This window comes from Micrasema longulum, unplaced genomic scaffold, assembly GCF_059751315.1.
Source record: "Micrasema longulum isolate JH-2025_06_02 unplaced genomic scaffold, ASM5975131v1 h1tg000574l, whole genome shotgun sequence".
In the NCBI taxonomy this organism is placed as follows: domain Eukaryota; kingdom Metazoa; phylum Arthropoda; class Insecta; order Trichoptera; family Brachycentridae; genus Micrasema; species Micrasema longulum.
This window is the reverse complement of record NW_028277770.1, coordinates 175,034-199,988: the sequence shown is the minus strand read 5'-3', so window position 1 is coordinate 199,988 and position 24,955 is coordinate 175,034. Positions and strand designations below refer to the sequence as shown.

Sequence of the window (24,955 nt, the reverse complement as noted above, 5' to 3'; positions counted from 1 at the left end):
TCACTTATATAATATTTTATATTATTGTTATCAAAAACATTTTTTACTTTGTGGTATGATATTTTACACTTATTTGTTTATAAATTTGTATAAACCACTTAATTTTTTTAATTACACTTCGACCGGTTTCGAGGTTACTACCTCGTCGTCAGGAATTTAACTAACTTATAATTACACACGTTGCTATTTATATAATAAAATATTGTATGAAAGAGACAGAAAATTGAAAGAAAGAGAGAGAAAGAAGATAAAATAAATCATAACGGGAATAGTTTTAAAAGAGGACTCGAAGTTAAATTTGATTGATTATTTATTATTTGAAGTTTTTGATTAATGGCTTTACCAATTTCTAATCGTTCTAAATTATCTAAATGAAAACCATTTTTATTGACATGCAAAATTTCTACACACGTTTCTTGATTAAATTCATGGTTTTCGGATATAAGATGATTTGCGAATTCCGAAAAATTATTATTACTCAGACATCTTATATGTTCTTTGATTCTAACTTTAAATTTACGTGAAGTTTTTCCAATATAGAAATTTGGGCAATTTAAACAATTTAATTTATAAATTCCCGAATGATTTAATTTATCATCCTTATCTTTACAATTTGTTAATATTTTACCTATGTTATTATTAGTATAAAAAGCTGGCCTAATATTGTTAGGTAAAATTTGTGCTATATTATTAGAAAATGAATAAATGTACAAAATTCTACGCCAGTTCTCCATATAATATTATCTAAATTTATAAAAACAATGAATTTACAGATATAATTAACAGCAGGAAAAATTAGGAATATACATGTAAATACAAATATTTACACATAGGCGAGTTTAATAACTACTTCATATATAAACTTTTGATCAGTAGCCACTCTCTTATTTTGGTCTTGTTACATTGTGTGTTAAAAATAAGTTCTTTCGGCAGTAAATTAAAAATGCTAGGTACTAAATATTTGAGAGTTCTATTACCATACTTATTACATACTTTTGGGACTACCAAACCATCATTATACGTGAAGCGTGTATTATGGTTATGTCTCAGAGGAGCTTTGAAATTATTTTTATTAAATTGTTCTTGCATGCAAAGCCTCAGTAATCCTCGAACAGGCAGAGTTTTAAGTGTTTTGTTCAGGAGAACATTATCACTTCTTTGTCTGTAAATCTCTGCTGGTACGATTCTCTTGACTATAGAGTACTGTAGACCCAGGATCGTTTCAATATTCGTTTTATTCAAATGTCCCCACGACTTTATATCATATCTGCTGATTGATGGCGTGATTGGCAGAGACCTGACCTATCCTTACGGGGAAAAGGCATAATGATTTATTGTTAAAAAATTTTAAAAACATATTATCTTGTTTACAGATTTCGTGTAACAGATGATTTAGGATGTCATCAGCAAGAATGTCTAGGCATGAGAAAGTCAAATCTGCTCTGGTAAGTCCTCCGATCTCTTGCTTCATCTAATATTAAATCTAAGATCAGTTGGAATTAAATAAAAAATATAGGGTCCAATTCACAGCAGCGGTGACCAACCGGTTGATTGCGGCTATTAGGCTTGTCGATCGCGACAAGGCTAAGAAATTGAGCGGTTGGTCAAATTCATCAGTTAGGTATCCGTTCAATCATAATATTAAGGCCACTTATGAAATGACCAGAATCTGATACGCACATCAAATGTTAAGGATCTAGGCGTAAGATTTGTGAGCACCCTGACATTTCATGATCACTGAAGATGTTCTGCGTACTGCCAGGGTTTTCGAAAATACATGCATACTGAGAACTCTTTCCAACTTCTCAGTGCGAAATAGACTCGAGAGTGACTCGATGATTTGGGGGACACATGAACTGAAGTACTCTCTTATGACAGAAAATCCAAAAGAAGCTTCTGAGATATCTCTACATGAGAGAGTGCGGGTATTATCCTCGGCTCTACCCGACCGAGTTTCTCCGGGGTATGCTCGGCTACAACAGTTTAGGGACTAGAAGGAATGTGTATTTGACTACACATTTTTATTGATTGTTGCGCGGTATGATCGATAATCTTGAGATTATGATGAGCATTGGTTTGTATGTTCCTAATAATTACCTAAGACAGTGTCAGTATATATTGTTTCATATTCCAATATACAGGAACAACCTGCCGATGGTTGTGCCTGTTGGAAGGGCTACAGCTATACTGAACAACGTCGCTCTGGATGTTGATCTGTTCCATGTATCTGAAGGGGTTTTCCGGAGCAGGATTCTCCTACTACTTCGACTAGGGTCTCTTTCATGTGTTTTTTTCTTTTTAAAATATGTATGTCTTTAATTTAAGCTTGTTATGTGTATGTTATTTTTAAATAAATTAATTGATAATTGAATTGAAATGTTTCACAAAATTTGCAGAATGCTGTGGATCGATATTTATTGGTTTACAATATCTTATTTATTGAATGCCTGAAAAACGCAATAACCAGTACACCATTTGATCGACTAATCTCCAGTCGATTTTCTTTTGCAGAATTTTTACCTGAGAGTACTCACTAAATTTAAATAATGATTTTGTTAAAATATCATTAAAATCTCTTTTGTTATGTTTTACTGTATTATTTTAATTGGGCTGTGGTCCCGTGGCTAGTGTTGCGGTCTCACGGATCAGAGGTCCGAGTCCAACTTTTTAAAATTTTAGTTACAACTCTAAAATGGTCACTAAAATTGAAATATTTCATCATCATCATTCCCTTTCCGCACCTAATGGTACATAGGGCACTGCATTGGTACTCCAATCGCAGTGTATCTTGATAATTTTTGTTACATGAAGGTAAGATGATCAGTCTAACGCTTCAGTTACCAGTCCAGGGACTATGTAATATTCTAGTGTGAAAACACCCCTATTGAATAAATATTTCATATCAATTATGTCGGGAATCGAACCCGAGACCTCTTGCATGGCAGGCTAACGCGCTGACCATTACACCACGAGGCCGACAAAAATTGAAATATTTAGGTAAATTATAAAAACACTAATATATATCTATATTTAAAAAAAAAATAGATATTGTTTGAGGCGTTTTTCTTGATATTTTTATTAAAGTCACTAACCATGGAATTAAGTAAAAATAATTGAAAAATATAAATATTATAAAATTTAAATAGGTACAAACGAACCTGATAAATGTCAATCCACTATAATTTTACCGTGCCGTTTAGATTAAGATGATATGTGTGAAATAGGCTATTATTCGTCTGGTATAATGCAGCTGGTTTGTTTATATATCTATATTTAAAAAAAAAATAGATATTGTTTGAGGCGTTTTTCTTGATATTTTTATTAAAGTCACTAACCATGGAATTTAGTAAAAATAAATGAAAAATATAAATATTATCAAATTTAAATAGGTACAAACGAACCTGATAAATGTCAATCCACTATAATTTTACCGTGCCGTTTAGATTAAAATGATATGTGTGAAATAGGCTATTCTTTATCTGGTATAATGCGGCTGGTTTGTTTATTTGGAAATTCTTGTAATAATGCTTTTTAAAGGTTTTTTCATATTTTTTATTTCCTTTTTTAATTACTATAAAATAAAAAAGTACCTTCTTATCTTTTACACAATAATTTATTTTCTCTTTCTTATATTACACAAAAATATTATACCTGTCTATTTATTATAGGAGCAAAAATTCATAAACATTTCTTGTATACCCACGAACAGGCCATGCCTTTGTGGGATTTGTTGATGGATGCAGAAATAGAGGAAGACCGAGAAAGACATGGCATGACCAAATCCAACAAATACTTGAAGATGGACTTGTTGAAAGTCGGAATAATCGGCGCGCGTGCATAAGAAGTAAATGCAGGTAGAGGGAGCGAGATCTGTATGCAAAGATAGAGTGATGTGGCGTTCTATCCTCTCTGCCCACCCTTACGGGGAAACGGCGTGATGGTTTGTTGTTGTTGAGAAAGATATTGAAAGGAGGGTGATTGCCGGGAACAGGGTGAAAGGTTTGTTTATCGCTGGAGGCAAAACTAGCAGTTCACAGTGGAGTTCTAGTGCCAACTCTAATGTATGATAGCGAAGTAAGTTAAATGCTGTCGAAATGCGTTCCCTCAGGCGAATGTGTGGTAAAACGATATATGGTAGGTACACAAATGTCGAGATCCGTGAACTGTGTGAGGCCGAGACATGCATTGTTGACAGAATCAAGAAAGGGGTGCTGCGTTGGTTTGGACATGTGGAACGAATGGACGGCGAAAGAGCGGCCAAAAGGATCTACGTTGCGAATGTTGATGGATGCAGAAAACGAGGAAGACCGAGAAAGACATGGCGCGATCAAGTCCATCATTGAAGATGGACATGTCAAGAGTAGGAATAATCGGCGTGCGTTAGTGAGAAGATGTATGAATGTAGAGGAAGCTAGGTCTGTATGCAAAGACAGTGATATGGCGTTCTATCCTCTCTGCCTACCCGTACGGGGAAACGGCGTAATGGTTTGTTCATTTGTTTGTTTATATCGAAACAAATTATCGGCTCAACCAAGCGTGGTCGGCTAACGCTACTAGACAGACTTATTTCCTCTCGATTTCCTTTTTCGGGATTATTACCTGAGAGCAGCTATCGAGTGGGTAACACACATAACTGTATTCTTCGTCCGTTCGGACACGTAATGGCAAGTCATAAGTCCTCTAAATGTAAATGTCTCGATTTTCACATTCACTATTTAAAAAATGCGTTATGATTTACCCGTCGGCCTCGTGGTGTAATGGTCAACGCGTTTGCCTACCATGCGAGAGGTCTCGGGTTCGATTCCTGACACGGTTGATACAAAACACCAGAATATTTCATAGTCCCTGGACTGGTACCTGAAGCGAAAGACTGATCATCTTACCTTCATGTAACAGAAAATGACCAAGATACGCTGCGATTGGTGTACCAGTGCAGTGCTCTATGCATCATTAGGTGCGAAAAGGGAATGATGATAATGATGATGTAAATAACTTACTATTAGAAAATGGGAATCAAGTTGGGGAGAAGTGGGATTCGAACCACGGACCTTTGAGCCGTGAGTTCGAGACCCCCAGCCACGGGACCACAACCCGATTCAAATGACGTCATATCGGTTGAGATGTCTGTCAATGTTGTTCCGCTCGTCTCTCTTGAGATACCGGTCCCCAGGCGGGCTAGTTTAGTTTTAGTGAAAAATACAAATGCTTATCTTATTACCGGGAAACTCCTTGACAATCGGCAGGATGCGGGCGTGAAAATAATTATGTTTAAATGTTTGTCATTTTAAAATTTTATCGCAAAATTATTTTTATCTTGTATATGTACAGTTGCAATAATAAAAGGAACCGGGTTGTGGTTCCGTGGTAGTGTCGCGGGCTCACAGATCAGAGGTTCTTGGTTCGAACCACTGACTGACACTGAACTGACGTGACAAAATATTTGGGAATCTACATAGATTCACAGCTCTCATGGATTCACCATTTTGATTATGTAAAATCTAAAATTGTTCCCTTACATAAAAGTGACTGCCGTAAAAACGTCTCTAATTATCGACCGATTACGGTCCGATCTGTTTTCTCTAAGATTTTCGAACAAGTCTACGAACACGCGCAGCGCAAAGATCTACATTTCGCTGAAAACCACACGTACATGAGAATTATATATATATAAAGATACAATGAAAAAAAAAATCTATCGGCTTTAACGTTTTTTTTTTGTAAATATTCATAACTATTCGCAATTAAAAAAAACTGTGCTCAGTAGAACTGAATAATAATACGCCTCGATAAGCGTGATAAGATTTTATTTGGATTTTTTTATCTTATGTAAACTGCATACCAACGTAAGTATGACGCTGAACATAATTCCGTTTATTTTTCTTTATCAGTCAGTTTTGTTCGTCATGTATGAATATTCTTTTCACCTAGACTCGCGCGTCGTTGAAAGCGTTTGAAAATCCAACGCAGGTACATAAAAACTATAGTGGCGAAATTCGAAATGCGGAAGTTCAGTGCTATGGGAAAGTGGATATAAAAAGTGTTTTCTTACACACGCTAAAAATTCATCATCATCATCGTCCCCCTTTCCGCACCTAATGGTGCACAAGGGACTGCATTGGTGCCCCAGTCACAGCGTACCTTGATCATTTTTGTTACATGAAGGTAAGACGATCAGTCTTACGCTTCAGATGCCAGTCCAGAGACTATGAAATATTCTGGTGTGAAAACACCCCTTTAAATAAATATTTCATGTCAACCGTGTCGGGAAGCGAACCCGAGACCTCTCGCATGGTAGGCGAACGCGCTGACCATTACACCACGAGGCCGACAAAATAAGAGCATTTAATTATACGGCAAAGTTTCTCCAAAACCACTTCAGAACGTCGCAGGTTCACGTGATTACAATAACCAATCAATATTGTAGCCTTGTTATGTTGTGATGGGTTTCCGGTTTCCGGGGTAGCCATGATTCGCAACGTTTAGCGGGTTTTGACGTTTAGCGGCTACAAATAATTTGTCTTTAGAATTGTACGGGGTTCTACTTTTAAATGTCAAATGTTTAAAAACACAGCCAATTTTATTCTGATATTTTTTTGTAAGGCTGAGACTTGGTGAGCAAGGGGTGCTGCGTTGGTTTGGACAAGTAGAGCGAATGGACAGCGAAAGAACGGCTTAAAGAATCTACGATGCGAATGTTGATGGATGCAGGAAACGAGGAGGACCGAGAAAGACATGGCACGTTCGAGTCCATCAAATACTTCAAGATGGACATGTCAAGAGTAGGAATAATCGGCGTGCGTGCTTGGGAAGATGTATGAATGTAGAGGTAGCGAGGACTATATGCATTGTAAAACGAGGCCCAGCACAGAGACATGCATATTTTATAGGCCCAAATTTTTAAAACTATTTTTTTACTGATAATATTTCATCGAACCCAAACTTTCAAAATTTTCCTTCTTTTAAAAACACGCACTATCCTGGATTCAAACTAAAGATATGAACTCTTTTTTCTATAATATATTTTGTTGCCCTTTAATAATAAGTAATATATTTATGTTTTTTTATATTTTTATTTAATTACTATAAAATACAAAAGTACCCTCTAATCTTTTACGGAATATTTTCTTTTCTCTTTCTTATATCACACAAAAATATTATACATGTCTATTAAAGGAGCAAAAAATTCATAAACATTTTTTGTATACCCCCACAAACAGGCCATGCCTTTGTGGGTTTTTTTAAAAACTATTTTTACTCTTAATATGTATTTCATCGCCATGTAATTTTCTCTTGTTTTTGAATACTCTTTAAAAAATAAAAAAAAATAAAAAATTAAAATTTTTTTTTTTAAAAGACAGTGATATAGCGTTCTCTCTGCCTACCCCGACAGAAAACGGCGTGATGGTCTGTTGTTGTTTTAAAAAAAAAAAAAAAAAAAATCACAAAATCGGTTCATTTTTGGGGTGCACAAATCGGGAATACGAGACCTTGATTTTATAGATTTTATTTATGCATAATTGGTTCGATGTGCAGTTGTATTTTTTGCGCAGTATTGTGGATGCGTTTGCGATAGAGCGACAGAAAAACTGTGTTCAAATACCTGTTTATCAAAACGCTCTCCCACCGCATATCCTTGTAATTTTATCAGTTTATCTCTTCATAGACTCTAACCAGTTGAGTCTGTAAAGTGCTGAACAAATAACTAAAACCCGTCTGCCTTAAGATAATAATATGTACAATGAATGAGTACTTTTAAAATTATCACAGCCATGCTTTATTTTTGTCCTTATTTCATATCTATTGGCGCCCCGCAGATTTGATTTTTTTTTTGGTTTTCCTGTTAATGATTAAAAAATAGAAATGGTGTCACGCATCAAAGTGACACTCAATTTTTTTCAAACAGAACTCATAGCATAATTTTTATTATTATCGGTATGTTTTCTAATTTATAATAATTATGTCTCATTTCTTTACTATTAATGGCATATTTTCTCTTTTTATTATGTAAATAAAAGACGAGTGATACTTTAATCCACAAATTTGGAATATCCAGTGACCGGTTTCATCGCTTTCGCGACATCTTCGAGACTGGTAGCTTTATTAAAGAGTTCAATGTATTTATACAAAACAGAGGTAAGGATAGATAATTGAATGTTATCAAATATCTAAATTTAGTAAATGGGGTCTAGAATTTCAAACGTCGTCGTCGTGAGATTCATCCGGCTGAACCAATTCACCTACTAGGCAACGCCTGAAAACAATTTTCAAATTTTTATACTCCTAGTGCTCCCAGGAGGAAATTCAGCCAGTCTGCAAACATTTAGACATACTCAAAACATTGTTGATTTAAATATCTGGTAAAAAAAGAAGTATAAAAATTGGAAAATGGTTTTTAGGCGTTGCTGCCCAGCTGGTGAATTAGTTCATCCGGATGAATCTCACTCACACGATAAATGTTTCAGCTCTTCTTCGCAAAAATCAACAGATGGAAGAGTTGAGGAAATGTGGATATAAAAACATGGGTAGAATAGTGAATGTTACACAGTGTGTAAAGTGGCTACTAAAACCAGCGAACGACAGATCATAAGCCCTGTTATTGCCTTGACTTCCATATTCCCTTTTCAAAAATGTTTTCCCTCTCTGTTGCTAAAAAATTAGGACAGATCATAGTTTACGGCTACGTAAGTGACAGCGCAAAGTTTAAATCGATTATCGATTAAATAAGTGACAAATCCGATTACATTAGTGACTAGTAATAGTTTAAATCGGATACTCAAGTGACGGATATTAGTTTAATTCGTTTCTAGAGGTGACAGCGTAAAGTTGAAATCGGCTGCTCAAGTGACAACTCGTAGTTTTAATAGTCTACATAAGTGACAAGTTAAAGTTTTAACCGGCTATATAAGTGACTGCTCTTACTTCAATATGTTCTATATGTAACCGCTCAATCTTCAAATCGGCTACATAAGTGACAGTTCACAGTTGAAATCGGCTTATTAATTAGTTTTAAATAAGTTTTAATTTTAATTAATAGTTTTAATCACATAAGTGACAGCTCTTACTTTCATTTGTTTATACAGGTGACCGCTCAAAGTTTTTAATCGGCTGCATAAGTGACAGCTCACAGTTTAAATCGGGAACATAAGTGACAGCTCATAGTTTAAATCGGCTGCTTTAGTGACAGCCCATAGTTTAAATCGGGTACATAAGTGACAGCTCATAGTCCCTTTTCACACATGCCACGCAAATACCGCGTTTATCCTACAAACGCATACAAAATGTGTCACCTTTTCACACGTGCTGTAAAAATCTAGACGACCCGGTATGGCCCTTTTCACTCATGCCACGCCAATCCACCCGGCGCGGTAATTTTACCGGGATCACCCTACAAAAGCTGACTCGATGTGAATGCGTTTGTAGGATGAACGCGGTAAACTTACCGGACCGGGTGGATTTGCGTGGCATGTGTGAAAAGGGCCAGAGTTTAAATCGGGTACATAAGTGACAGCTCATAGTTTCAATTGTTTTCAATTCATCTCACCGTTTGAACTAATAAGAAATGATAGTTTGTATTTATACTCGTTTGGATAGGGTGTTTTTGTAAGTCGGGAATAACGTTATAAATACGAATAAGATATATTTAGAACGGAGTTTTACGATTTTAATTATTCCTTTTTTGAAGTAGAGCAATCTCTTAATCTGTCTTCATTGGAGAGACGTAGAACTGAGATGGACCCTATATGCATTTTCAAAATACTTGATGCTATAAGTGATGTCCCATCTCTGTTGCAATCAATTTATTTTCATGTTCCCAACCGTGTCACCAGAAGTCAAAATCTTCTATTCTTCCAAGAGCAACTTTGGTTTTTATGCCCCAATGTCCAGAATGTGTAGATTAGTCAATTCATCACACGACTTGGAATTCTTTGGGATAGATCTTCCGGCTTTTCGTAGATCTCTTCGCGACTAAACAGTGTGGGATGTAGTTGGATTGGCATGGTTTAGCTCAAAGTTTAAGGTCTTTCGTTTTTTTAAATATATTGCATATAATTATTGTTTTGCCCTTGTTTGTCTTGCTAAATAGTTTTATGTTCTTTTTGTTCAGTTTCTTGCATTTATGTTTCTTCATGTAACTGTTGTAATTGGCTTAGGCCGTATATATAATAAATAAATAAATAACTATCAATGTATTCAAAACAGGTTTTCATATATAATTTTCTGATTTAAAAATAAACACCCACAAAACGGCTTGCAGTTGGCGGTACGTCATTTTGACGTCGCGCGTCATGACGCGGACTGCTCTTCTAATAAAAATCGCGCACAGGAATGGCGGGAAAACGTCATACATACCGTTTGTCGCATAGGGCGCGAAACGTCTCATTTTCTAGTAATTCAGAATATGCGTGTTTCAAACGTTTGTAGAAAATTTATCCAACGTCACACGGAAAAAATATTATCACCTTTGCTTAAATACTTTTATGCTTATTTCAAAATAAAAACAACGCGGAAAGACCCCCCCATTGATCGTTTAATTGCCAGGGTAGTTAAAAGCCAATGAGGAAATTCAGTATATTTTTATTTGTTAATATATTATTAAACTAAGCCATTAAAAAAATGTATATAATTTATTTATCGTATTATCAGCGCTATGATTTTTTAAAGTTTTGTATTTGGGAAATTAATCCGTGTGTGACGTCTTCCGCTTATTATCTGTCGGTTCTGACGATTGGTCCGTTTAACACAAGTAAACCGGATGTCTTTCACAGCTCCCTTACAATGGGTTGATTTGAAATTTTGACTGAAAATGTTAATTGAAAATATTAATTGAAAATGTTAATTGAAAATTTCCTTAAATTATTTCTCGATAACCCTTGATCTATGTAAGTTAATATTAAATAATATATTATAATTTGTTTTTAAAAAGGTTTCCGAGATTTGTCCATTTTTGTTTTAATTGTGTTTAACTAAATGTATTTTTACCTGATAATCTTTAATTATATCTATCCCAGAATGAGTTAGCTAACTTATGGTAATACAATTATGTTTTGTACATTTTTGTATTTTGAAATAAAAAAATATGAACTAGTGACTTCGTTCAAAATAGTTCGTTTTTATAAAAATATATATTATTATTTTTTTCGTACATTTTCAAGAAACTTTGCCGTACAATTTGACGCTCTAATTTTTACAGCGCGCAAGAAAACATTTTTTCTATCCAATTTCCCGGAGGGCTGAAGTTCCTCATTGTGATGGATTGAAAATTGAAGTGTGAACTGTGAAACAGCGTGACTTGTGAAACAGAATGCCGAGGGTAAAAAGAAAGGAGAGTTGGAGGGGTAAAACGGTAAGAATAATTTATTGAAATTTTATAAACTGCCGTAATCCGGGGTGAATTTACGCCATAATAAGCGATGGTCGTAAATATTGTATAATCCTGCTCAACGTATCAATAATAAAATCAAACCCCTTAGAGTAAAAATTAGCTCAAGGGCTTCTCTAGAGAATAATCACTCTGGGTAAAACCAATTTATTTAAATGGAAGATAAATGTACATTTTCCGTCATCATCACCAAAGTACTGTCGAAACGACCCAAATTTTTATCGGACACGGAGCTATGAGAAGTTACCCATATAGGTTCAAATTAAGGAATGCTGACTATTGTCCATGCGATGATATTTCTTCACAGAGTATCGAACATCTGTTATTTCAGTGCCCATTTTTCAGTTTGCAACGCCATAATCTTGAAGCAGAATGCAGGAAAGATGGAATATCCTTAACAGATATCCACACTGTAGTTAAAAGTAATGATCACGCGCCATTGTTATTGAATTTGGTAATGCATTCAAAATAAAACAAGTTTATTGGATTATAATTCTACTTTATTTTTTACAAGATATACAAAGGGTATATTGTGACGCGTTTCGTCTTGTTAGGACATTTTCAAACAAACTAACTTAAATATTTACAAAGTTTCCTTATATACTAAAAATAATTGCTATTTTATGTTTGTGGATTTCTATACAAGCCAAAATATAAATTTTTAAGTCTTTTTAAGACAAATATTTTTAAATAATGGAAGGTTTTTCCCCAATATAACCAAAATATTCCTCTAATATACTATAGTATACCCTAATTGAATTTTAATTACTCTACTTATTTTGGCTTGTTGCTAAATACAGTTTTTTCCTACTTAGGTAGCTTCATTTTCAATCCGCCTTCGTATGTTTCTGATTATCAAAAAATAGCTGTAATAATATTTTTTCGGAAAAGGAATTTCGCAAAACAACCACAGTGAATATTTCGTCAACTTTCACAGGTGCACAGGTGATTCGGTGGGTACACAAAAATACAATAATCCATTATGTTTATTGTTGATGTAATCAAAAAACAATAAACAATGAACTGTGTCCAATACTTCTGGCCTTGTGCCACCATGCAGCACTGTTACTTAATATTGAATACTAATACTAATTTAGTCATCCAGCAAAACGATTCACCGTCAAAATTTAGAAATTTAAATTTATTTGTTTAAATTTATTTAAATATACTTAAAAAATATTTACAATTTGCTTTTTAATTTTTCTTATTTACTTTATATACCTAACGTTTTTCGTTATAACTTTTTTCAATGCATAATTTTATGCCTATAGTCCTTAAAATATAGCTGTGGGAAATCAATGTTCACCGATCATGTACCGAATCATGAAACTCTGTTTTCGAAAATTGATATAAAAACGCAGAAACAAGCCTATTATAGTGTGTCTAAGACAATTATTTACCAAAAAATACGACATTTTCATTTTTTTATGAACAACATCAAATGAATAATTTTTTTATTCGATCAATTTACATTGATCGATTTGTCCATCTCTATCGTTTTTGCAAAATGATGTAACCTTGTAAGAACGTCATTTATAAGTAGGTTTATATTAGTTTTTGTTTTTAGTTTTAAATTAACATATTACAACAGAGATGAAGAACATTTAAGAGAAGGTAATATAGATGTCCAGGCATCTACAGGGCTTCTGACCTATCAATGGCTGGTTTAAGTGGCCACTTTACACACTGTGTAACATTCACCATTCTGCCTATATGTAAAGTGGCCATTTAAACCAGCCATTGACAGGTCATAAGCCCTGTAGATGCCTGGACTTCTATATTACCTTCTCTTAAATGTTCTTCATCTCTGTTGTAATATGTTAATATAAACAGCTCCCCAGGGAGTTGAATCCAGTCCTTGTCTACAAAAATTTGGACAAACTCAAAATATTTAGTTTCAAAGCTGATTTCATATATTTATGTTGATTTATGTGTAAAGCATTGTATAAAAAAAAAAACAATTAACACTCCAGATGCGAAGGATTTTTCGTGTGTCAATATAAATAACTCCTTAGACGTTACTATATTTAAGGACTATAACTATTAATGTTACATTATATCCACGTTTTTATCTTTTTTATTGCGCAAAGTTTAACTTTTGATTTTGCATTGCACTATGCTTTTTTTATTTCTACATCCCTTTAAAAAAAAAATGTTTCTGTATATTTTAAAAATTATTACTATGTTTCTACTAATCTGTATTATTTTTGTAAGTGCACCTGAGCGTATTGTAAAATTAAATAAATTAATAAAATAAATAAGTTTTTTTTTTATTAAAAAATAAATATTTGCGTTTCTATGATTTATCCACATATTTCGTTTTAAGGGCCATTTTCAATGAGTTGGAAATAACTCACTATTAGAAAATGGGAATCAAGTTGGGATAGAGTGGGATTCGAACCACGGATTTTCGATCCGTGAATCTGAGACACTACAAGCCTATAATTTAATGTATATTACTACGTATTTAATTTTTTTAAATCAAAATATTAGGCGTTAAAATAAATTGTGAAAATGTTTGCTTTATAAGATATTGTGTTAAATGGGCACAACTTATGTTAGCACCCAGTACTTTGGTATTTTGACTAACATAAGTTGTGTCCGTTTAACATAATATCTTGTGTACGCAAATATAAAATAAAAATACTTTGTTTAAATCAAAATACTTCGTTTAAATCTAAATACATTGTGTAAATCTAAATACTTAGTTTAAATAAAAATACTTTGATGAAATCAAAATACTTTGTTTAAATGTAAATACTTAGTTTAAATCAAAATACTTTGTTGGAATCAAAATACTTTGTTTAAATCAAAATCCTTGTATTTGTTGGATTTGGTCATGCCATGTCTCCGTATTACGCGTGCGTGACAATAAGTTTTCATATCCGAGTATATCATTAACTATGGAGTTTTATCAAGAAATATCTACAAAAAAACATCAATACAATGAGGAAGTTCAGTGGTTTTTTTTTTGGATTTGTTAAAAGACTATTAAACTACGCCAAATTTTTTTTTTTCAATTTTTATATATCGTATTATTACCGCTAGGATTTTTTAAAGATTTGTGTTTCTGAAATAACTCCGCGTGTGACGTCAGAGGTTCTCTTCCGCTTATTCTCGATCAGTTCTGCCCATTGGTTCATTCACGGCAAGCAAACCGGAAATCTTTCATAACTTTCTTATCATTGGTTGATTCACATGAACCAGTGGCGTCGTTCAAAGTAGTCCGTTTTTATCAAAATGTTTTTTTTATATTTTAATTTTGCTCCAATTTTTACCGCGCGCAAGAAAACATTTATTGTATCCGATTTCCCGTAGGGCTGAAGTTCCTCGCTAAATCATTCTAGGGTCAAAGCACCAATGAATGACCGTTTAAGGTTCAGCTTGTAGCGAAATCCTTTATTTATTTATTAACGGACATTGTCCATGTATACAATTTATAAGGTTTAAATATTACAATAAAAGAATAGTTTAAAACATTTAAAAAAAAAGAAAGAAGCATTGACAAACATAAGGGACATCGAGACAAGATCTGGACTATTTATTTAGTGCTCGTTTAAATCGCTGTAAACTTAAACCAAAAAAGTCCAGATCTTGTCTTGAGTTAACAATACGACAAAGGCGGGTCATTGGAGAATTTAGGCCATAGTTTGTTCTATGCTGATCGATGAACAGTACTTCATTGTTTCTCAATCTACGAGTCGGAATATTGAATTTTACTTGTCCCAGTAATGATGGAACATCGATTATACCATTTAGTATGCCGAACATATATATGGAGTCAATATTAGTTTTACGTTTTTGTAGACTAGAAATATTTAACATTGACTCTATTTCAGCATAAGAATAATTATCTCTCTCTAGTCCAAGCATCCACGCTATTTTTCGAAGCAAGCGATGTTGGACTGATTCAATTTAAACAATTTAAATCGGGTTGTGGTCCTGTGGCTAGTGTCTCGGACTCAAGGACCAAAGGTCCGTGGTTCGAATCCCACTCTACCCCAACTTGATTCCATTTTCTAATAGTGAGTTATTTACAACTCGTTGAAAATGGCCCTCAAAATTAAATATTTGGGTAAATCATAAGAACGCAAATATTTCTTTAAAAAAAAAAAAAAAAGTGATTTATGCGATTGACATAGAATGGAGACCAGACCACGGAGGCATATTCTAGAAGAGGACGAACAGTTGAGCAATAAAGAGTTTTGATTGTACGGACATGAGTTAAATCAGAGGATATTCTGTTAATGAAGCCAAGTAATTTCAGTGATTTATTTACTGTATTATCTATATGCTCGTTGTATGTCAGTTTATAGTCCAAAACAACTCCTAAATCTTTGATGGACTTGACTACATATGGACATATTCAAAGAATTGCATAAGAAATAGCATCAAATAAAACATTTAACACATTTCCTTATAAAAACACTATCAATCTCAGAACAATAACGGGAAGACGCACTATTACCTTTTGACAACTCACACTACCCCAGAAAAAAATAATACTCAGATTTAGTTACATCATAACATTATAAAACACCCTAACACATTAGAATGTGGATATATTCAAAGAATTGCATAAGAAATAGCATCAAATAAAACGCTTGACACATTTCCTTATAAAAACACTATCAATCTCAGAACAATAACGGGAAAACGCACTATTACCTTTTGACAACTCACAGTTCAAAACTGATAGATTTGTTTCTTACCAAAAGATGTGTCCGCCTACTGCTTTTGTCACAGTTTCTAGTGTTAAAAGATTTTTGACTGGACACATGTAGCAATTCTTATTATATTGTGTTTTATTAACCAATGGTCATTTACTGGGGGGTGGTGCTTTACACATACAGTGGTGCCTCGCATAACGAACGCCTCGCACAGCGAACGCTGCACACAACGAACTTCCTTTTCGTTCATTTCACGATTCATACAACGAACTTCGCTTCACACAACGAACTTCGCTTCACACAACGAAGTCGCCCACTTCACACGATCACTGCCGATTTATTGCACCCTTCCGCGCAGGCAGTCGTTAGTCACTGAGCAGTACGCTTAACTTACGCACGTGTCGCAGCAATCGTTCATCATTACAACGAAGTCGCCCGATCTTCTACGATCACTGCCGATTAATTGCATCCTCCCGCGCAGGCAGTCGTTAGACTCGTTAGTCACTGCGTAGTACGCTTAACTTACGCACGTATCGCAAAAAAATCGCACGAAAATTATCCTTTTATCAAGGTGCAGTATTTGCCACCAAACACCACATCCATTCTCCAGCCAATGGATCAGCAAGTTATTGCGAACTTTAAAAAACTCTACACTAGAGCCCTCTTTAATAAGGTGTTTGAAGAATGCGAGTTTGGTGGAGACAATATGATTACCCGAATGTTTTGGAAGGAGAAATTTGATATCCTTTTGGCAATACGACTTATACAGAAGGCCTGGGAAGAAGTGTCACAAAGGACCCTCATTTCTGCTTGGAAGATGCTTGTGCCTTCGTGGATTCAAGAAGAAGCAGTAGTTGATGACACAGAAGTGGTGAAGGACATCATCACAGTGGCCCAAAGGTTAGAATTAGAGGTAGAGGAAGAGGATGTAGAGGAGCTTATTGAGGAACACAAAGAAGAGCTGACAGCTGAAGAGCTCCAAACACTTCTGGCCCAACAACAGGACAATGCTCAAAGGGAAGCGTCATCTGATAACGAGGAGCAAAAATCAAACAATCAACCAATTCCAACTGCTGACATCAAGAACATCCTGGTCAAATGGAAAGCAGTTCAGGAGTTTACCAATGCCCACTATCCGGATTCCGCTGAAGCAAACAGGATCAACGACCTGTACTCCGATACTCTTGTCCGTTATTTCCGGCAGATGTTGAAGAAAAGAGAGAAACAAACGACTTTGGACAGGTTTTTCACTGCACCATCGGCCAAAAAGCGGAAAATGGATGAAGATGTGCAAGATTCGATTATTTCTTAAAATTAAAAAATGTGTGTTTTTTTCATTATGTTTTTAGATGTATCTAAATAAAAATAATAACAAAAAATTTATCTTTTTTTTATGTCATCTTACCATATTTTATGCTACAGAACGAATTATTTTTTTTAACATGTATTGTTATGGGAAAACGCGTTTCACATAACGAACTTTTCGCATAACGAACTTGCTCCTGGAACGAATTAAGTTCGTTGTGTGAGGCACCACTGTACAAACATTTGGATGTTTACCAGGCTCACCGACGCGACGGCACTGTATTGAAAATATTATGAATAAGTCAATAATGTTGCATACGACGTTCTTCCGAGTAGTGTCGGTTACTATTTATAGTATGTGACGATTTCGCTAATCGATTCGAACAAACCACATGTTATTTTTTTATAATGTACTAATTTTCTACGTATGAAAAATATTGCAATTTCTTTAGTATTTTTTATAGGCGCGGTGAATCGGACGCGTGTGCATAGTATACTATGTTCATTATTTGGGCAGTGTTTGTGGTTGCAATTATGTTGGCAATAATGCAATTTGTGATTTCAAGTGTATATTGATGCAGTGATAAACTCATAATATTTTATTTTTATTATTTATGCAAACGTATAAAATAAACTAAATCTAGATCGCGCCAAACAAAAAAATAATTATCGTTTATCGGCGCGTTTCTAATACAATTATTAAAAAAAGGAAATTATCATAAACAAAAAATAGAACAACAGATACTACGAATTTAATAAAAATAAATGAAATGGATTTTTTTTTAAATATTTTATTTCCAAAATCAATATGAATATGATGGCGAAATATTTACATAATTTAAAAAATAAAATTGTTAAAAAATATGTCCCCACAAAAACGCAACATGTTTGGCCTTGACAATTGTGACGTCGAAATTCGTGACGATGTTCTATTTAAATTTAAACGGTCACAAAGTTCAAAATTTAACCGAATCGTGACGTATTAGAGGCGCGCCAATGCGGCGAACCGTTTTAGCGGGAATTAAAAATTATTAATTTAAAAATATTTTTTATGCTACTACCATGGTATTAAGAACAGTCCATAAGGAGCGTAGAATCATATTAGAATACATAGGACTGTGTCCAATAATCCCCCCACTATGCCCCACGAAAGTGGGCATTCGTGATGTCGCCGCGTAATGTTGCACGATGGGAATAAATATAATCATAATGCAAATGTAAAGTTGAAAAAAAGCAATCTGTTAATTTCTCTAAAATTTTATTGTGCACGCGGAAACATTGATTGACACAACAGAGTGGATAAGTAAATGGTCATTTAATGAGAGTAATTGAATTTATGAACTTTGAACTTAAAATATAAAACAAATTTTAATTTACATAAAACATATATATTTATATCATGTTAAATAATATTTGATGTTTTAAAGATAACGTCAGTAAAATGTTCACCGCAGAGTTGTTTAATCCGAGGTCCAATTTTCATTACTTCTCTCATCAGATGAGCAAAGTAGGGTAAAAAAATTACTACCCTGGCAACACTAACGAAATATCAATTTCGTTTCTTCGACAATCTGACAGATGAAAAAATAATTCAATTTTTAATTAATGCATTTGCTACATACACATTCATTTGCTAATTACATATGAAATGTGATCCCACCCTGTTTCTTTAAGATCCTAGCAGTATTTCTACACTTTAAGAGGACACAACACGGCATAGTTGAATTCTAATCAGGAGTTGCGTACTGAGCGACGTCTACAAGAAAACTAATGGGACAAAACGTAAACCTACTCATTTATGAGTAGTTTAGTCGCCTTCTGTTTGATGTGCGTATGCGGTTTCTGGACTATTCTTAATTCTACGGCTGCTACTTTGTATAAATTTTTTTTTTCTTACTCGGCTGTATTTTATAGACTATTAATTTAAAATTGTAAAAAAAGATGATATTTCTCTATTGACCACATTTTTACCCTTTGAGGTCTTGATGTTTGATGCGGCGCAGAGTGGTTTTATGAATAGGCATTCGTTTTTCTGTCAAACAACTTTCCTTTGTCTTTTTTAAATTTTAATAGTATAATTATACATTTTTACAATAAAAAAAAAATCACTTGTTATATTTTTACTAAAACTAAAATCCCACCAAGCCACTTTCTGTAGCTTGTTGGTGAAGATATATTTATGCTAACTTAATAATATTATTTACATTTATACAAGCAATGAATAACAGATAAAAATTAACAGCCGGAAAGATCAGAATAAACATGTTTTTACAAATAATAATATAATTTATTTTTTTTTAAATACAAGAAAATATATGAAAAATTAAAATATTTACACATAAGCTACTATTCATATATAAAGTTTTGATCGAGTAGCCACTCTCTTATTTTGCTCTTGTTACAATGTGAGTTAAATTTAAGTTCTTTTGGTAATAAATTAAAAATACTAGGTACTAAATATTTGAGAGTTCTATTTCCATACTTATTACATAGTTTTGGTACTACCAAGCCATCATTATACGTGAAGCGGGTATTATGGTTATGTTTGAGAGGAAACTTGAATGTAATACTATTAAATTGTTCCAAAATGATGCAAAGCCACAGTAGTCCTCGAACAGCCAGAGTTTTGATTGTTTTGTACAGGAGATCATTATTACTTCTTTGTTCGTAAATCTCTGCAGGTACAATTCTCTTTACTATAGAGTACTGTAGATCCTGGATCATTTTAATTCTCACCGGAAATTGAACCCGGAACCTTTCGTGTGTAAGTCAAACGTCTTAGCCATTACGTCTTAGAGGCCGCCAGTCGTCATATTATTATTTTATCGACGTCATAACTTAATATATCGACTGACTCACCACGGCGTAGCTTCTTTGATAGGGTCAAGTTGTAAATATGCGCGATAAATCACCTTCGTTGCAAAATAGATTCGATCATCGCTTAAAACAGTGCTCGGCAACCTTTTCTTACCTACGACACACCGAAGTTCTTCCTAGAATTCCGCGGCACATCAAAAGCTAAAATATACAATATACATATAGATATTAAATTGATACAAAATTTTACAATAAATTTTTATTTTTTATTTGATAATAATACGTACATAAAAACTATATTACAAGGGGGGATTGAAAATGAAGCTACCTAGGTAGGAAAAAAACTTTTTTTTTTCAAAAATCATTTATTTCTCGACATAGTCTTCTTTTACTTCGACACACTTAGTAAGACGATATTCCAACCTTTTTTACGATCTGAATAATACAATTTCGGGAACTTCTCAAAATACGCGTTAGTTTCGGTAATCACTTCTTCGTTTGAGCTGAATCTTTTTCCTGCGAGCCATTTTTTCAAGTTTGGAAAAAGGAAAAAGTCACTAGGAGCGAAATCTAGACTATCAGGTGGATGATCAACCAATTCGAAGTGTATTCCACGTAATTTTAGAATCGTATCTAATGCTGTGTGAACCGGTGCGTTGTCTCGAAGAGTACTTTTTTCTTCATTAAATGTGGTCATTTTTCCTTAATTGCATCATTCAATTGATCCAATAATGCACGATAATACTTTCCTGTGATTGTGGATCCTTTTTCAAGATAATCAATGAGCAATATTCCGAGTGCATCCCAAAATACAGTGGCCATAACCTTGCAAGCCGATTTCACTGCCTTTGCCTTCTTCGGAGCACTTCCACCAGCGTCCACCCATTGTTTCGATTGATTTTTGGTTTCAGGTGTATAGTGGCGCACCCACGTTTCATCAGCAGTTATTAATCGACGCCAAAAATCAACAGGATTACGCTTTATCATGGCCAAACACTGCTGTGAAGTAGTCTATCGAACTCGTTTTTGTTCGACACTGAGCAAACGCGGCACACATCTTGCCGATAGCTTTTGCGTATGCAAATGTTCATGCAAAATGTTGAACACACGTTCATATGAGATGTTTACCATTTCAACAATCTCACGCATCTTCACTCGGCGATCATTCATAACTATATCGATGATTTTCTTGATATTTTCTTTAATAACCACCTTATTTGGCCTTCCTGTTGATGGTATTGTTTCAGTGCTTGTTCGGCCGCGTTTAAATTCAGCAATCAAATATTTTACCATGTAATCTGACGGAGCAGACTCACCATAATGTTTATCGAGCTTTTCTTTTGTCTCTTTCGCCGTTTTCCCTTTCAACTAATAGTGTTTAATCACTGCACGAAATTCGCCCTTTTCCATTTTTCTAGAAACACAAAAGTTGTTTACTTCAAACGACTACAACAAATAAACTAATCGATAAATTTGGGTGACATTTTAACAGCTGCCGTTTGACAAATCGCAATTTGGAAAAAAAAATGTGTTTGTGCTGCCACCTAGCGCTAGGTAGCTTCATTTTCAATCCGCCCTCGTAATGACGGCACGTTAAGGCTTCACTTCGCCGAAGTTCCATTAAATGTTCTCTAGATTTCCGTAAGTAAACGTTTGGGATTGGTAATGAAGCTATCTAGCGCTGGATGGCAGCACAAACACAAAAAAGATTTATTTTTTCCATATTATTATTTATATTTTCATGTATTTCATTGCTTTATATTTGTTTTATTATATATCTCACTATATTATTTATGTTTAAGTAACATGTATTCTTGGCACATATATATACTTTATATTTGTACAATAACGATTTTAAATGTCTTACATTTGATTAGCTAGGCATTTATAATTAAGTAGTTTAAATTTTTCTTTTTTATGTTATTGTTTTATTAGGATAGGACTACTTATGCTCTAAAGATAGAAAATATCCATCTTAGAACAGGCTGTGCCATGTTAGATGGAGACCATAAACAGAGAACACTCCGTTTTTATTTTACATTAATTGGTTTTATATAGATTCTCTGTTATTAAGTATGTATATTATTTTTTTTAATGAATTTATAAATAAATAAACAAATAAGCCCTGTAGATGCCTAGACTTCTATATTACCTTCTCTAAAATGTTAATTTCATATTTTTTTTCATTTCATTTATTTATTCAGATATTTAGAACATTACAGAAAAAAGACCCAATTCATTCTAAATACAATAATATATCACAAATTACAGTAGATAGTTATGTTATTAAAATAATATATCAAAATGTAAAAAGAAAAATTAAAAGTTAGAAAGTACTTTCGTAAGGGAAGGCCCACTGCCGTGAAATATGTCGACATCCGAGGCGATGCGATTAAGTAGCAAGATTGCTCTACCAACTGGCATAACCATTGGCAGGTTGGTTCTGCATCGCGGTAGGTAAAACAATCGATGCTGTCTTTGTCGAAGATAGTTATCAGGTACGAACAGACCTACATCCATCAGAATTTCTGAGTTATGTATGCGACCACCGATCACCTGGAAAAAGTGAACACCCAAATGAACGTCCCTCCTCCTCCATAATGACCGATAGCCTAGCATCCCCAGTAAAAAGTCGGTTGGGAAGAGCCAAGGATAATATCCACACTCGTTTAGGTACAGATAGAGCAGAAATTTTTTCTGCACTCTCTCCACCATCAAAGAGTATCGAGCCTCATGTGGCGACCAAATAATGGAACTAAACTCCAAACGACTTCTTACCAAGGAATTATACAATGTCCTCATAATCTGAGTGTTAGAAAAGATCTTGGCATTTCTAAGAACAAAACCAAGCATTTTACGGGAGTCATTACATATAATATCAGTTAATATATATCATTTATTTATTTATTTAATTTTGCAATACGCCCAAGGGGCATTTACAAAAAATATACAGTTAAGTACAAACATAGTGAGTAAAAAATTAAAAGATAAACAATGCTTTTTTGTATACATTTAGAAACAATAAGAAGCATACTGCCATGCAAAATAAAAAGTGAAACTTTACATAGTAAAAAAGAAAAAAAAGAAATAAATGGATATAATAAAAGTAATTGAATTAAAAAGTAAATTGTAAATAACTTGTAAAGAATTCAAACAAAAAAATAAATACATTTTCATATACTTATAAGTATAAAAAAATGGTATCAACAAATTACTGTTAAAAACAAATAATGAAAATTAGTTAACAGTAAGTATATATGTGAAAATAATATAATATACGGTACACAAAAATATTTGATAAATTAATATCAGAAAGAGATAAGATAATAGTTAGTTAGATTTAGTTAGAATGTTGTCTTATTTGACCGCGTCACACCTGTATCGGCTCAAGGCACACCGGTTGCGGAGCACTGGCTTGAAATATTCATTTTGTACCCGAGTTGTGTCAGTTTTATTCATTTATAATATTAGTATGGATTAATATTTGTTTCCAATTAATTGTTTTGTCATCTTCATTGTACTGGTGACTAGATCACTAGAGTCACAAGTGCAGTGATGGTACAGTATGCCCACTCTGCCAATATTTGGCACCGACTCACATCCGGCATGTGCTCGTAACGTTTATTTTGGAAATCTTTTCTTTATACATCGTGATTTGTTTGTTTATTTCAAACCTTTTATACGGTCGAAAATATGATACAGGTTGGCGTATAAAAAGTACACCCAACGCATCAACCGGTCCAAAGAATAATTGGGTGTTAACTCTGCCTTCCCGGTGACATGCAGCTATAGTCCTTAAAATATAGCTGTCAATATAGATAGATGTGTCAATAGAATGCGGGTTACCTTTCTTTTTTTTTACCTTCAATCCGTCAGCGCTTAGAATTTTCTTGGGTTATCCCCGATCACTGGACTATGCAGTTTTTATCAGGCCATGGTAAATTTAATCAATTTTTTTTGTTTTTAATATTGTTGACTCCCCTTCGTGCTGCTGCGGATATCCTAACCAATCTTCTGAACACATTTTGTGGTCTTGTCCCTTTCCCCTTCTCTACTACTACTACTACTACCATCACGCCATTTCCCCGTAGGGGTAGGCAGAGAGAATGGACCGCCACACACGTCTATCCTGGCATACAATCCTAGCCTCTTTCACATTCATACATCTTGTCGTACATGCCCTTCGGTTCTGTCTGCTTTTGACATGACCAGGCTTAAGATTTTGGTTTATCTGATCATGCCACGTCTTCCTTGGTCGTCCTCGTCTAACGTTGCCGTTCATTTTCGCCATATATACTTGTTTTACCATTCTTTCGTCGTCCATTCGTTCTACGTGACCAAACCATCTCAGAGACCTTTTGTTAATCTTATTAATTATACTTGTCTCAGATTTACACTCTCGTCTGATTTCAACATTCATCTAAGAGATCGCATTTCAACCGCGTTCACTCGGCTTTCATCCTTCCTCTGCCTGTTCCATGTTTCACTTCCATACATAAGTGTTGGGACTAAAACTCCGTTGTGCACTGCCAGTTTAGCTTCGATTGACATATTTTTATTAGAAATTACTGTGCTTAGTGCTCCGTTCATTTTGTTGCCCGCATTCTTTCAACATCTTTTTCTACTCTTCCTTCTCTTTGATTACCGAATGGACCTTCTCGCTACTATCCGTGGCCCTGTTATAGGTCCTGTCGGATATACAGATCTGGTGGCTTCCAAAAAGAATTTCGAGGCTTTTAAAAAGTTTTGTAATCATTTCGACGAACTGATCATGTCCAATCAA

The 24,955-nt window shown here is 34.2% G+C and overlaps 1 protein-coding gene across 7 annotated transcripts in view; it reads left to right on the top strand.

The window, feature by feature from the left end:
• LOC148280506 (protein diaphanous-like) overlaps positions 1-24,955 on the top strand; it is an 85,982-nt gene that overhangs the window by 2,978 nt on the left and 58,049 nt on the right. Inside the window, exons 1-2 of one of the 7 annotated variants that reach the window (XM_088228268.1) lie at positions 5,921-5,967; positions 11,154-11,344. In XM_088228268.1, the coding sequence (XP_088084394.1) occupies positions 11,303-11,344 (42 nt within the window). In that variant the 5' untranslated portion in view covers positions 5,921-5,967; positions 11,154-11,302. Of the gene's footprint in view, positions 1-1,373; positions 1,446-5,920; positions 5,968-11,153; positions 11,345-17,829; positions 17,936-24,955 lie in introns of those variants that run through there. The other 6 variants (XM_088228269.1, XM_088228267.1, XM_088228270.1 and 3 more) reach the window with 6 other exon arrangements.